This window comes from Dipodomys spectabilis, unplaced genomic scaffold (assembly GCF_019054845.1).
Source record: "Dipodomys spectabilis isolate Male_0828 unplaced genomic scaffold, ASM1905484v1 ptg000147l, whole genome shotgun sequence".
Lineage (NCBI taxonomy): Eukaryota > Metazoa > Chordata > Mammalia > Rodentia > Heteromyidae > Dipodomys > Dipodomys spectabilis.
The window spans coordinates 917,230-933,722 of record NW_024870824.1 but is presented as its reverse complement, the minus strand read 5'-3'; the positions used below and the strand labels follow the sequence as shown (position 1 = coordinate 933,722).

General features: G+C 37.9%; 1 protein-coding gene across 1 annotated transcript in view; it reads left to right on the top strand.

Moving 5' to 3' along the window:
• Window positions 1–16,493, top strand: part of Fbxl17 (F-box and leucine rich repeat protein 17) — a 460,085-nt gene that overhangs the window by 435,915 nt on the left and 7,677 nt on the right. The window contains exon 8 of the mRNA XM_042691962.1: window positions 3,271–3,413. Coding sequence (XP_042547896.1) covers window positions 3,271–3,413 — 143 coding nt within the window. The remainder of the gene's footprint in view (window positions 1–3,270; window positions 3,414–16,493) is intronic.

The window sequence follows — 16,493 nt, the reverse complement described above, 5'->3', positions numbered from 1 at the left end:
CTCATCTTTCCACATCTTTCTCATCGCTCATTTCTCATCTTTACACTTGTTATTTCCTTTGCCCAATCCAGAGAATTCTTGCTCATCTTTTGAGCCCTAGCTTTCTTTCCTGTAAGGGATTCTTTACCGTCTTCCCTTGGAGAAAGAAGAGCAAGAATCATTGGTATATTCGACTAATTTTTTTAGGAATCTACTGTGTGCAAAGCATGTGCTGGGGAAAGAAATAACAGTGAATAGGAGCTCTCACTCTTAATGTGAGATGTGGACCATAAATTGCATTCCCAATTATAGGAAATGATAAGGTGATCTCTTTTGAGAAGCTGGCTTTTGAATTGAGATCTGAAACGTAGGAAGGAATTAGGAAGTGAGTGCAATAGAGGATTTGCACCCTACTGTGACCACTTACTTGAGCCATCCCTTTTTCTCTACCCCACCTCACCCACCTTGACTTCCTTTAGATCAGCCTTTGAACTCCACGGAGTGTCTGTTAGCCCAGAAGCCTCCTCCCTCATAGCTGAACATGCTCTTTCCCTAGACAACACGAGGCCCATGTAGTAAAGCCCCTACCCTCTTTCCCTGAGAGATCACCTCTTTGGGATAGCTATGATCATATTAGGCAGCAAGATCCCCCAGATCCCAGAAGTTATAAAAGGTCACCTAGTCAATAGCAGGCACTTGTCCCTTCCTCTCACCTGGTGAAAAGGGGTTTTGCTGGTCTCTTTACTGGCAATAAACCTTTCCTTTGTTCTTTGTTCCTGGATTGTCCACATGGTTTTCTGGCTGAGTCTAATTTACTCTAACCATATCTGTATCTCCAGTACCTTACACAAGCTCAGAATGTCACAACACAGGTTCATCATGGAAATAAAACTTACCAGAATTGCCAGGTTCCTAGCCCACGATTCTAATGTCATATATCTGAAGTACAGACAGTGCAGAGAATAGGCTCCCAACTTAAAATTCACTCTCACAGTTATTACCTTGTAATATTAGAAAGGTTATTCAGTTTCTCTGTGACTCAATTTCCTGATCTTTAAAGTGAAAAATAACAATAAGACTTCATAGAATTACTGTGAGTACTAAATCAGAAAATGCTCTAGAAATTGTTAGCCCAGAACCTGGCACGTGGAAAGTAGTCAATAAAGTGTTGGCAGGAATGCTTTGGTACTCATGTGGTGTTTATTGAATAAATGAATGAATTAGGGAATAATGAAGTTTAATTCTAACTTTAGTAAGCAAAACAAGGTCTAAACAAAAACTGAATACTCATTCATATTCAGCTATCTTCTTTATTGTGTATTTTAGTTTTAACAAGAAAGAAAAAATCCAAAACCAGTGATTTTAGCACCCAGTCTATAACTATTGACTTCATTTGATTACAAAGAGTCTGTGAAAGCATCTCATATCATTTGATTTATTTTTTTTCTGAATAGTTCAAGGCTTTCATGTTCTTGCCGTAAGCTTCAATGAAAAAACACACACAAGTCACCAACCTTGTGGGTCTCCTGCACTCTGTACTTTGTCATCTTTAAAATACCAGTTTGAGTACTTTGTACTGAAAGGGACTTACTTCATGCATCCTCTACTTCATGTACCATAGGAGGTCTTCAGAAAGTCATACAAGGTATGACAACACCAGATAACAATTTTCCTAGGTCAGAGGCACCAGTGTGATTAGCCTATGATATTACTTTTACTACACAAAATTACTGCTAAGACCATTTCAGCAAACCTTTAATAGTTAGCAAATTCTACCACCCTCCTCACTGCTGGAAAACCTTACATACCAAAACAGCATAGACAAAGATGAAAACATTAACAAACGCATAATAATGCCTAAGGCATTTAACAATTCTTTCTCTTTGGTATTTTTATTAGAAGACATTGGAATCCCGATAGTTTATTTATTTTTTTTTTTTTCAATTAGCTACAGGAAGATTTATTCAAATAAAATGTCACAAGACAATACACAAATCTGTGTCTACATATGGATGTATACACATATATATTGAACCTAACTGAAGTTTAATAAGCAATACTGATAGTTTTTTTTTAAATAAACACTAAGTATATGGTTACTTGGAAGTGTTTTGATGCATGAATTCTATTAAGGAAAAAATGTACCAAGACAATTATCTTAGATATTTTTCTAAATGATCTTTTCCATGAGTTATATTTATTAACACAAGTTCTTATCAATCTAGCCAAGACATTTTAGAAAGTATCACCTGCTTTCAATGTTATAGAAAACAAACTATGCTATCTCAGGTAAAGAAATAATTAGCAAACAATGTCTCTTTTCTTTTGAATATTCATGGCATTTTTTCAGGGGTTTTGTTCACAACTAAATGCACAATAAATTTATCATGTCTGGAGATGTTGAAATCTGTTGTATGCTTCATAAATGTAGATATGTAAACACCTGTCATTTCAGAAATCCTTAAAAAAGACTTGTATTCACTGATTGGTTGCTCTGACAGGGTGATGGGTTAGAGAGCCTTGCAGGGATAAGTTGTGATTATTGGATGTGATGAGATAAGCATCTACATTTTAGTAGTGGTACAATGCTAAACAATCAAGAGTGCCGGAGATACTGTCATAGTTTTTATATGTTAATAGAAGGGAGATTTCTGAAACGGTGAGGAAATTTGCCATGACAAATGCATTCCCTTTGCTGCACTTCTAGCATGGCACCAATTAAACTCAACTCTATGTATAATGTTTTCTTAATTCCCAACAGTCTCAAAAAGGATAAATGTGAAAAATATTATATTGTCCTACATTTTGCAGGTCATGAACAGATGGAAAAAATTATGCTGATTCATAAAGAAATTAATGCACACTATAATACAACTCATAATAGTATTGTCCATGAATTTTTTTTCTTGTTTAAAATCTTAATGTTTCCTAAGGCAAAACTTATTAGCTGGAAGTTTTGTAATGCTGTATCTGTAATTCATTTTAATTTATTACCTATGCAAATATGAATGTTTGGAAGTATAGGTAACCTTGCAATGAGCAAAACTGATAAAAGGTTGTGTCCAATGAAAGAGAAATTATGGAATGATTATTCACTTCACAAAAGGGTTTGTCATAGGGCAAGCTTTCTTAAAGCATTTCAAATCTAATTTATAAAACATTCACTTGGACACATTTCAGGAACAAATTTAGTGAGGAAATGGGAGCAATCTTCATAATAAGATAGAGATCCCTTACACCACTGACATTAATTTCTCTCTCTCCTTCTCCCTCTTTCTCTGCCCTCTACAGCACTGATAGCCATTGGGCGATACAGCATGACAATAGAGACTGTGGATGTTGGATGGTGTAAAGAAATTACAGATCAAGGAGCCACCCTGATTGCACAGAGCAGCAAATCTCTGAGATATTTGGGACTGATGAGATGTGACAAAGTAAGAGTTGTCTATCAAGTTGTTTTCTACCTGTCAGTAGAAGGCATAGCTTGAATACTGCCTTTTCTTCCTTGTCCCTATGTATACACACACACATTACTCTAGCTATTCATTGTTGGCATGATTTTCTAAACTAGTCTAAAATTGTTTTTGCATTTTTCCGATTAATAATAAATTTCATGCTTAAGAAGAATGAAAAAGTAATCATATACAGTCATCCTAGATTTTAGCCTCCTAGTCATAAGTCTGTGGACTAAAATTTAAAATTTTTCATGGCAAACTTCAATTTGGAGAAACTAACAGTAAAATTCTATTCTGAAATCCAGATTTCCAGCAACAATAAGGTAGAATGAGCAGTACTAAATTGATTTTTCTGGTGTGTAATTTCAGTGCTTAACATGTATGGATTCTGGACATTTGAGGAATGGCGGGTGGGTGTGGTATGTAGAGATCTGTATCTTTATTCACATTAGCTTCCTCTCACCACATCATGAGAAGTGGCCTTAGAAGACTGTGGGCTGCCCAGCAATATGTGTGTGAGTTGGGAAATGGTACCACTTAACATGGGATCCTTTGAAGGCTGAAAAGAAAGATAATTTAATAATCTGTATAGAGTACTAGGTACTAGATAAGTATTTTTCTCTTTGTGGTTCCCATGCTGCCCCTGTGATAGATCTAAATAAATCTGGTTATTTGCATTGTGAAGGTGAGAAAGTGGAGAACAAGAAATATCAGTGTTTGGTCAAAGACTATTCAGCTAAGGTCTCTGAAGTCTTTGTGTTTCTGGCACAACCCTGGGAACAATCTTCAGTCATATGACTTGCTTGCATGGTAAAGGCCTCCTTCAGACACTTGCGAAGAAAGTGCTTGCATCTTAACACTAATTTACACATGTGCTACTTTTGCAATGGTGATTAGGGACAAATCTAGCAAAAGAATATGAAAATAAGTACACATTGCCTCTCAAAGGCCAGGTATTTTCTAAATGTAGCAAATTGAGGGAAAAAAAAGAATGGCCTGAATCCCTTGTATGCTGTATCATTTTGCTAATTGATCTAATTCTTTGTTCCAGATGTTTTAAAATGCCAATTTATTCTAGACTTATGCTAGTTAAGTTTTTTTATTTCTTTCTTTTAATTTTGTTTTTATTGTAAAGGTATGTCTAAACGGGTTACAGTTACATAGGTTAGGTAATGAGCACATTTCTTTTTGAACAGTGTCTTATCTTGCTAGTTAAATTTTGTTTTAGAGGTTTTATTATATAAAATCTAACCTAAGCTAAAATGCTACTTCCTTTGTAGCCTAGCACAATGCTGAGACCCAGGGTTTACAAGTCTCCCTCAAATCTCATTGCTAGTATTAATGCTGCTACTAATCCTACCACTTCCAAATGGTATCTATTAAAGTAAGTTAAAGCACTGGTGCTGGTGACTCACACCTGTAATCCTAGCTGCTCTTCAGGAGGCTGAGATCTGAGGATCACTGTTCAAAGCCAGCCCAGGCAGGAAAGTCCACGAGACTCTTATCTCCAATTAATCACCAGAAAACCGGAAGTGGCACTGTGGCTCAAGTGGTAGAGTACTTGCCTTGAGCTGAAGAGCTCAGAGACAGCGCCCAGGCCCAGAATTCAAGCCCTACAACAAAAACAGCAACAACAACAACAAAAAGTAAGTTAAAGAGTACTGCTATAGAATACTCTAGAAACACAAAACAATGACAGCAGTGCTAGCTTAGTTTCTATCAGAAACAAATGTTTCTAACCAAGGATACCACATGTAAGTTTTCCAACATATTTATGATGCCATCACTATTCTAAGAATTTACCATTTTTCTGTCCCTTCCTCTTTAGATTTAGTATTAGCTCCACCTTCAAAGATGAACTGTCCAAGTTGTATTATTTTGTTAGTACAGAAGACTTTTCCAGACATAGTTGTTGCATAGAATTTTGCTGATTTTTAAGTTAAGGAATTTAGATCTGTTTTTACCCAAGTACAAATTAGTCCAAATGAAATAAAGAGGCTATCCTAATTAGTGGTCTCCCTACGGGTCACAGTCCCTTCCTTGGGCAGCATCTGAATCCTATTACCAGCCAGGAAGCTGCTCTGAGAACCTCGTGTTTCCAACGTGATACCGTCTGGCCATGGCCTGGTGCAACACAGCCAGCCCAAGGGGCCCAGCCTTGCTGTCTGGTTTTCTGAGACTCCAGTCAGCTCAGAGCCTACCTAAGAGGTTCCATGAGGACAGAGACATTTCCAAACCACGGACCAAGTACAAGTTAAGCCTTGCACAGAAAGTTCTACTTACTGGTTTAGTTGGATGAAAATCCAGATTAAAGAAACTATTGAGCCTTCAAATTTTACAATTCTGTATTTTAACTTATCATCAAAATTTTAAAGAAAGACTGAGTAGAGAAGAAAAGAACTTAACACGAAAGCACCTCTTCTTGAATCAGTGTTTAGCTTCAAGTCTTGGCTCCACATTTATTATTTGTGTAATTTAGTAAAGTTTTTTTACAAGAAAGAAAAGAAGAGGAAGGAAGGAAGGAGATTAAAAAGGAAGGAAGGGGAAAGCAGAATGGAAGGAGGTGAGAGGGAAGCAAGAAAGCAGGGAGGGAGAGAAAGAAGGAGAGAAAAAGAGGAGGAGAAGGAGGGAGGAAGGAAAGGAGGGAGAGAGAGGAGGAAAAAGAGGACCTAGTAAACCTGTATCTATCTTGTATAATTATGAATATGTAAGTTAGTTAACATATGTAAAGCACTCAGAATAATGTCCATTGTATAGAAAATACTCTTCCTTATTATTTCTACCATTAATATCATATATTAACATGTGCCATAGCATTTTAATTTCCAAATGAGGAAAAAATATATTGTCTGCTCTCTCATTTTAAAAGAATTGAAAACAAAAGAATATAAACTCAGAAGATGACTTTATAGTTTTCTCCACAAAAATTAAAAATTAAAATTATTATCTTCTTTACAAAGATATCAATCATTTTTTGAGCTTTCTGCATAGTTTATCAAGGAAAACGAATGGCTCCAATAAGACACTACATATTTGGAATCAACTTACTAGCCATCTTACCTACTCAGGCACAGAGTTGAAGAAAGATTTACAGTACTAGAAATCTGTAAATTGCAGATAATATTCACATAGGTAAAGTAAGAGAAAGTAACAAGAAAAATAAAGGCAAAAATAAAAATAGAAACAAGGAAGAATGAAACTAGAATTAGTATGTAGACAAAATTGACTATTTTTCGGCCTATAGTTATCAATGGCAACTAAGAATTAAAAAGCGAAAGTAATTTGGGGCCTATCAATGTTTCTTGCACCTTGACTTGCTCTTGCTAATCACTAATAAAACTCATCAATTTGAATTCTCTACCACATTCTATGCACCAGCTAGAGTTAACTGTGGGGCAAGCGATCTTATCCACACAACAATCTCACCAAAATGTCACTGGCCCTTCACTGGAGAGAGATGAGGTTATGATGTGTGCGTTTCCCAGCACTCATGTTCAAAACATGAGTTACAAAACTCATGTTCTTTTTTTTGTTTGTTTGTTTTTAGAACTTATGTTCTTAAAGAACTTGAAATATTGGAGAAATATTGGAGAAATATTGAGGTCTAGTTGTATTTTCTTTCATTTGGGGCCACTTTTAATTTGCAGGCTATACTTTACCCAACTGGTGCTTTTATTTTTCCTCCAACTTTTTGAGGAATTGCAAATCAATAAAATGGTTTTTACTTGTAGGAAAACCTACCCATACCATGTATGTGTGCGTGTATGTGTCCCTTCCAGCTTAGGTAAACAGAAAGCACAGGTAAAATTTTTAAACATGTTCAGCTGAAAGCATTATGTCCTTGGATTATCAAACCTCATTTAAGCTAAACTTCATACATTTGTTTGGCTGCAACATTGCTGATTTCTAGGGAGGAATCCTCTGGTCATGGAACAAATCAGCGTCCTCCCATGCACTGTAAAGTTAGGAAATGAATTAAGTTCCTGTCTGAGTAGCCTTTCGGATTTCGGGGTGGATACGCATGTTAAAGGGTTTTGAGGCTGATGCCAAGTAATCTTGTGAAACCTTAAATGCATTGTAAGAATTAAGAGTAGAAATCACTGCCTGAGATGGCTTTGATGAATCAGAGTGAGCTTATATTCTTAAAGAGAGTTCAAAGGCTTACTTGACCTTGGGAGTTAGAGTTGACCTGAAATCACCTATCAGTTTATTGAGTGGTTTAGTTGAAAATACTCAGATAATCAATGGCACTCTAATAAGTGCAGTATGTTCACTCCACTTTCCCCAATTATAGACAGTAGTAGCTTTGGTCATATAAATTATTTTCATGACTTCAGTGAATTCTGGCCTCTATGGATCAGTTTCTTCTAATGATATATTTTTCTCATTTCTTACAAGGTAGTTTTAGATGGAGAATAAAACTGCAAAGAACAAAAAAAAAAAATCATGGAAAGCTGGAGGGCAAAATGGAAATGCAACTTTCAAGGTTAATGAAAAATGTTTGGGGTAACAAGGTTGATGAGAAGGAGGGAGCGCAGACATGGCATTGGCTGAGAAGCTAGACCTCGCCAGGGGCAGCCTGGCTGGTTTGGGGAACTTCTACAGCATGTGTTAATACTGGTTTGGAGACACAGGGCCTGAATTATGAGCAGTGAATAACATCATAAACGTAGCAATTCTCAAATGCCAACCCCTTGTGAAAAGCAGTTGGATAGAGAAATGCTGGAGCTTTTAAAAGCTCCCTTTCACTTTCTATTTTTTTTTAACTTCATGCAGAACTAATTTTATACACTGTTCATTTGATTTGAAAATGCCAGCGTCTGGGGTATGATTAAAGAGCGTTATTGAGGAGCCACTCTTGGCAGAGCTCTTCGTTAAAATTCTTAGTTCTTATGTCCCTGCAGAGTTATAGACTAGGTGGAGAAAGTATGCCTGAATCTACTCAAAGCCTCTCCCCACTTTGGCCCCCAGCAGGTAGCTGCCCTTCTTTTGGGAGCTTCTTCTTTTTGGCCAGTAGAGGCCCCTGGAGTGATAAGGGGCCCTGTAGCTTAAGGAATAGACATAAATAGATTGTGAAAGGTCCACTCCAATGTCCTATGAGCAAAACCTCTTGGAATTTCTTTGATTTCTAGTTGACATAAATTAGAATTACACAGGCGTGAAGAGTCCGCCCAGAAAAGATCAGAGAGGCTGCCGGGGGAGGAAAGCCAGAGGCCTCTGTGTGGTCCTATTGATTATCCAGCTGCCTTCAGGCCAGGGGACTCTAGAGGCTGACTCTATTGATCTGCATCATGAAAATAATCAAATTAATTTATTTCTCATCGAATTGCTTTTGCCAAAACCTTACTTCCCTCAGTTCTTGAAATTTATACTTGACAAGTATATGGGGGACTTCTTTAATAAATGTATTCTCCAAGACATAAACTCTAATTTTTACCTAGATTTCATCATTTAAATGGTAAGAGATTTTATTTGATCAAATCGATGGCAAGCTACTACGGAAAGCAAGTAATAGAAACCAGTCAGCTCTTTCAAACCAGGAATCTGCTTTACAACTTGAAGATATGAAGGGCCAAATTTTGTATACCCGATTTAATGTAAAAATATTCAGGAAAATTTGACCACTCCATTTTTCAGGAAGTAATTATGGTAAGAAAAAGCCTCAACAACCGAAATATTTCTGCAGAGAAAATGGAGTTTTTATCAGCTTGTTTGGGAATTGTGAGCAGGAAAGCCCTGTGGGGAGAATAATATAAGACTCTGTAACTAATATACTGAACTAACTGGAAAAATCAGTTTAAGGAAAAAATAATTTGTGGGTCCTGTATCCAGGGCTGCTTTGGTAGCAATTCAGCCATGAAACACAGTGGGTACCTGCAGGGACTCCCATCTTCCCTACCACGTATACACAGCTGTTTCCAGATTGCCCCTGGCCAAAATTTAAGACTTAAAATTAATGCCATATCAAAGAAAATAAAGTGGGAGAAAAAATACCCACATTCTGTCCTAATAAAGCGAGAGTGGCATGACCGCAGGAGAACGCAGTCCTCTGTGGTGAACCACACAATGTCACCACGCAGCCTCTTTGCCCTATGCTCCCAACCAAGGGTGAAAAAGAGTGTTAATGGCAGTCGGGCTCTAGAATCTCAATGGTAGCCCTGCACCTGAGGCTTCAGCATCTTGTTCCTTTTGCTGAAGGAAGAATTTCTCTAGGTGATTTTCTTTTGGGGGGGAGGGAGAGGTAGGGTTGTACAAGAATACTTTAAAACACATTCTTACAACCCTCCCTGATTATTCCTGGTTATTGAAGCAAGGAAAAACATCAACTGAAATTCAGATGTTACCTCTCAACCTCATTTTAGTCAAACATTCTCATCTCGTTTTCTTCTGACCCTGTTCCCCTAAACCACTAAGTGTAACTGAAACTCTTTCTAGTATTTAAATCTTAAGCCAAGAAATACTGGCGTGGAGTTTTATGGAAGAGGTAAAGTTTGTGAGGATGAGTGCCAGACTACCAGATTTCCAAATTCCACCTTACTCTCTTGGAACTTGGGACAACTTAATCTTTAAAAGCCTCAGATTCACCTGAAATGCATCTAAAAAATGGGGATAATAATAATAATTACCTGGGAGGGAAATTACAAGATTAAATGAAATATGGTAGTAAAGCATTTAGCAAGGTACACTGTGAGCATTCGATAACAGTTAACTTGCATTGTTTTTATTTATGTATACATACCTGCTTTGGATAATATTTGATATATTAATTTCCTGTTCCTAGCAGCAGCAGCATATTCTGGTCTCGAATATAAATTCGTAAGTTAAAATCTTAGAAAGGAAAAGCCAGCTCCTGAGACTCAGGCAGCATTTCTTAAAAACAATAATATCTTTGTTTTAAATGATTAGGCTCCACTAAATTACACTGAACCTTACAGAGAAAGAAGAAACCTAAAGACCAGTAGGTCTCAGTCATATTGTCTACCGGAAAAAAGAAAAGTCAGAGCATAAAGACTTGCCAAGTCAAACAGCCAGTCAGTGTTGTCTATGCTGAGTCTTGTTTGATTTTCAACATCTCGTGGCAACTTGTCAGGGAATGAACTGCAAGTAGCTGCTTGTGTTTTATTCACCTCTGTTATGGAATTCAATTGTTATGAAATTGTCAGCTTTTGTTTTTAGAGAGGCAGGAAGGAGAGTGCCTACTGTTCTCCCAAATACTGTAGGGCGAATGAAGTGGGAGCTTCCCGGAAAGCACCCAAAGCATCATTACTCTGTAGTAAATAATCTACTTGATTTGGCTTCAGTAGCAATATGAAAGAATTAGGTTATAGGATCATGTTCTTCTTAAATTTATAAATGAATAGGATAATAGCAATTCCTTAACAGAACTCAAATTAGATCCCAAAATTCCTAAGCTCTTAACGGAGTAGAAACAAGAATGACCTTGTGTCCCTCAGTGACTCCTTCTGGTCCAGAAGGAAAGGGCTCAGTCTACCAGAGAGGTTGGATATTTAGCAGCAGGCCGGCAGGCCCGCTGTGCTGCATCCACTGAGAAGGTTTCTATTTGTAAGCAGTTTTTCAGAGAAAACCTAAATCCTCCTTTTCCTAATTTTAGCAAATATTCTATTTATTTACTCAGTAAATATATTCTACAGTAAATATCAGTCACAGTGACAGGCGATGGGAAGAATAGTGAACAAGAAAAAAATAGTTGGGAAAAATAGTGAAGAGGTAGTTACAAGAATATTGAGAGATTGGCAATTCATTTTTAAAAGGGCATCTGAAATTATGTTTCTCCTGGACAAAGACCCTCACTTTGCTCTTGAATGCACTTTCAGATGGTTTTCTACCATCGTTTATTTTTGTCACCTTACTAGTAAGTATCTGACAAGGATTGTCTAGGCAGAATTCCCCTTACTTTTTTACTGCTCATTATAATCTATTTCCATCCTCACCTTGGCACTGAGGCTGCTCTTTCCAAGGTTACCAGTGACCTCTGTGTTATCAAATGGCCACCTCTTGCTCTGTCTCTTGGCAGCCACATCCATGTGGTAAGCACTCCCTGCTTCATGAGAGTGCTTTTGTCTTGTCTCCTACATCCTCATCCTGTTTCTTTTCACTATTTCCATCTGCCCTTCCTATTTGTCTGTGCCTCCAGTCCCTCATCTGTAAAGTAAAAATAATAAGAGCACCCAGCTCACAGGCTGTGGAAAAGGATGAGTTAATTTGTGCGAACTTTTTAATATGATGTAAGCTATGCATATTAGCTTTTATTTGTTATAGTGGCTAATTCTTGTTTTTCTTATCCTTATCACTTTCTTCCTCATTAGGGTGGAATTGCTGTCTTACTTTACCAGGACTTACAACAATGTGAGATACATACTAGCTGCTAGACAAATATGTACTAGATCATGAATGGGTGGGTGGATGGATGGGTAAATAGATGGATGAATGAATGGCTTAGACTGTGTTTCTCATTTTCATTCCCTGCAGTCAGACCAGTCCCCCTTTTATTTCTATATTTATTTGAAACTTACAGTTTGGGCTTGTAAAAGTATTATTTAACCAAAAGCAAATTTGAAAACCATTAGATCACATGCCCTCCTAATAATTTGATAAATTTAAAAACATATCTAGACAGAAAGAGTAAATAATGAAATAGGAATGGTATTTCCTGAATCTGGGGGATTTTGAGGGTGCCTGAAAACCCCTGGGGTTCTGAGGTATTCTCTGACTTATACAGTTCCTTTTCTGAAAAAGAAATCCACTTATGTTTTAGGTTTTTTAATCTACAGATTTACTGATCATATTCATGTAGAATAAATTTTTGCTAGTAATACATTCGTTTTAGGAAACAGGTTAAATCTATAAATTCTGGATGGAAGCTGCAATTTTCAAGATTTTTTTTTATCAAGTACCTACATGATGATTACCACTGCCTAGTCTTTATGCAAAAAAGCCCAAAAAACTCATAAAAACTGAAAGCCATTAGGCACAAAGGAAACATTTTTTTTTTTTAGTTCAGAGAGTTTTCTCCCTCAGTTATTATGTTTTTCAGCTTAACTTCAAGAGTTTAATTTAGAAACACCCAGATGTGTTCCATAAATACACTGCACTTACCACTCAGTGACTACCTTGGTATTATTAGGGCCTAAGGTTGTTTTGTTTGTTTTGTTTTGTTTTGTTTTTCTAATAGTTGATCTTTTGTTGAACCATTTGCTATGCCACAGCTGATCCCTCTGCCCAAGTGGCTTTTTTTCCATCCTGGTGTCTCACATGCAAGTTATGGTGAGCATCTGCACTCCACATACAAATCCATACATTTGAGCTGTGGATCAAGTCTTTAACCAGCAGTCTGTTCCCAGAATGACCAGTGAAAGTCTGTAAGCCTGAAGCTTGCACTCTACTTGAAACATCTTTCCTAGTACACGATCGCTTGATGGTACAAGGAATGAAAATGTCACTAATTTTTTCCTCTGGCAACCTGGTTATTGGACTTCCTGTCATACTAATCTCTAATTAGAGGCCCCAGGTTAGCGAGCCTCGATTCTCACTTAACGCTGCAGGCATTTCTAAGATCCCCATCCTCCCAGGTTCATTGCTGCTTTCTCACTGTGCTAATGCAAGTGAATAGAAGCACTGCTAGTGTTAACAGGCAACCTACATTTCACGAAAAAGAGACAGCATGAAGCCAGGCCTGTTGTGATATTGACAGAGCATAGCACTTCCAATCATTGCAGATTCTGAAATGGAATGGCTGCATTTGACAAAGTTGACTGACTATATGAGCCTGGCCCTGTGAGGTTCACTGCCTTCTCTGTATCTGTCTCTATGTTTGGGGTTTTTAGATGAGATTTTTGTTTTGTTCTTTTTGCCACCCAAGAGTAATATTTCTTACCTATATATAAAAAATAAATCCTTAAAGTCCTCAGGCTACAAATACAAGATTCATGTGTGAAGTGTAGAGCACTATGAGTGTCCTGTGTTTACTGAATCTCATGTTTAGCAGGTAGCTTTGAAGCATTAGTAAGATACTTGGCTTCTCTTTTTTAAAATATATTAAGTACTTAGTCTTGAGTATCTTCTTCCATATTATGGATGATCCCTTGAGGAAGAACTAGGTCTATGTAAGAACTGGGTTTCACAGAATGCTTCTTCCCTTGCTATTACCTGTTGAGAAAGTCAGATGGTAGTCTGCTTCAGCTATGCACAACTAGAAATCAAAGGCTGGATATAGAAGGAACAGAAACCACTTTTTTATTTTTGCCATATACTGTACAAATAAATTAACCTTTTGTTTCAGGCCTTGGTGAACATTTTAAATATTTTTATGAGTAACAGTTAAAATTCTTATTTTATCAATTTCACTGTAAGAGTTCATTCTATAACCTGCCCATCTCAGAGTCTATGGGCACTAGCTGAAAGAATAATGGGTTTGGGTTTGCATTGTCCACAGTATTTTACTGGAACCTGATGAGTGTCAGATTCCTAGATGTCCAGCACGGTTTCCCAAAGAGCCAGGAAACTCCAAGAGAAGCCGACTCTGGAGGTGTATTGCCTAAGAGACAGCACTCAGCCCCTGGGCCGCCAGGAGTCTGCCCCTGGGGCTGTTGGCATTGAGTGACATTGCCCAAGGAGTCTGTGAAGAGTGACAGACCAGCATGTGGGCAAGAGTCTTGAATTAGGAAGCAAGAGCTGAGTGTGCTATTTGTGACACCTTCACAGATACACTGTGGGCACCTTGCTCTTCCCACCTGCAGAGAGGGATCCATTTTTCTTTGCCCCTCCTTTCCTTAGAGCAGAGTCGTATGAAAGAAGAATTTGTTATAGTTACATAGTTGAGATTTTTAGGTGAGACCATAGCCCACCAAATAGTTTACACCTTCAAAGACTAATTAGTTCTAGTCTAGCTCCTGATCCGGCTTCTTGGTTCTTTGTTATTATTTATCTATTTAATGCACGCAGTACCTAGGCTGACACCTCCTTGTTCTTCAGGAGTCCATTTAAATCTCTCTTTTACAAAGCCCTTGTGAACACTACTGGAGAACATCACAGTCCTGCTCCAGGCCTCCTTACATAGCAACTTCAGTTTCTCAAGAGGGCTCTTGTGAGGCCAGGCTGTTGCTGCTGTAATTTTCAGTCTTCCTTTCAGGGTGGTAAGTTCAGAGAGGGCAGGGACCACATCCAACCTTGCTGACTGTTCTACCACTAGAGCAAGCAAAAGTATGCTGCTGGGAGAGAGATGGGAAGGAAAGCAGTGTTACTTTGACATGGTCACACTTGGCCCTTCATTGTGTTCCCATTATAGCTTCAGGAGAGAGTATCTCATAAAGACAAGACTATCATGGGCTTTGTAATATACTTACATGCCAACTTCAATCATCATTCTTTTTTTAAAAAAATTTTTATTATGAAAATACCATACAGAGGAGTTACGATTACATGGGCAAGATAATGAGTACATTTCTTATCAAGCATTGTTGCTTCCTCCTTTGTTTCCCCTTCCTATCCCTTTCCATATCCCACCTTCCCATATCCCCCCTTCCCCTCTTCTCCCCCCCCCCCAGCCAAAGTTGTAAAGTTCGTTTTCAACATAACGAGTTGTACATCTCATTGTGCAATGGGTCCACCTGTATCCCTATTTAAATGATTTTGTCTTTCCCTTCCCTTCCACAAATTATACCAACATCAAATACAGTGAAAGCAGGGGTTATATCATGATTCTTAGCATTTGTAAATATATGTCAGTAAACATTTTACTGGATCTGACTCGTTCTACTCCATAGGTAACAACCATGTTACCCAGGCACTAGGGAAATTGGTTCAAAGCAAAGAACACTGTTCTGTTTTATATTGAGGTCCTGAATTCAAACCCTTGCTGCCAGTTACTATCTTTGTGACCCTAGGTGAATATCAATGCTGATATAGGCTACAGCTTATTTATATTACAAGGCATTAGTGCTCAGATGTCTGGAAAATATATGTTGATTGAATATTATTCCTTTCCCATCCTCACTGAAATGGGAATATGTTTTTCTAACAACTCTTTCAAGTGTTTTTACTAAAATAAATCATGATGGAGAAGAAAAAAAGATCTTGAATATATCCAACTACAAGAAATCTTAGTTCTATGTGTTTATCAATAGGTACATGAAACAGTTCAGATGGATAATTCCTCATAGCCCAAAACTATTCTATCTGCTTCATGTTTCACAGGGAAAGAATAGAATCAACCACAAATAGCAAGCTCCTCTGATTTCCATTTGCTCCTACATAGGTGTAAAACCATGTCGACTTCTGAAAGTCACAAGAATCAGAGGGAAGGAATACCACTGCTTTGAGTTAGGAGACTCACCCATAGATGTCTGCCAGCAGATAACTGTGACATCAAAAGATGCCACAAAGTCCTCAAATCTGTTAGGCTGTCTTGAGCCCTGAGTAGGCTATGGATGCTGTAAGCTAAAGTAGCACATATTCTGAAGTGTGTGGGTTCCTGCAGTTTGGGAAAGCTATTTACATGGCCCTCAGTGTACAACCAGTGTTGTGGATCATTTGATGCCTAATAAAAAGGGCTGCTATCTACAGTTCAGTTGAATCATTTCATGAGAGTTGCTTGATAACCATGTGACCCAGCACCATTATGAGCTGCTTTGTTCTCTTGTAAAAACTTTCGGCAAATTCCAGGGGAAAGTATCTGGAAAGATGCATCTGGTAAGGTCTGATGGAAAAAATGGCTGCCACAGAATTACCACAAGCATCAACTTCAGTGGGTTAAAGGAGTTTGGGGCTACAAACTGTCAAGACTTTAGAGACTGCACCACTATTGCTGAAATAGTCTAGGAACACTGTGAACTTACCATCACAATTTCTAATGCAGCTACTCTGAAGATAGAAATTAAAGGATTATTGTTTAAGGCCAGCCTGGCAAAGTTCACAAGAACAAACCAGAAGGTCCCAGCACCATGGCTTAAACCTAGTGATCCCTGCTATTAATCCCAGCTACTTGGTACATGGGGATGAGGAGGATCAAGGACATCTAAGGGAAAAAATTGGCAAGACTCC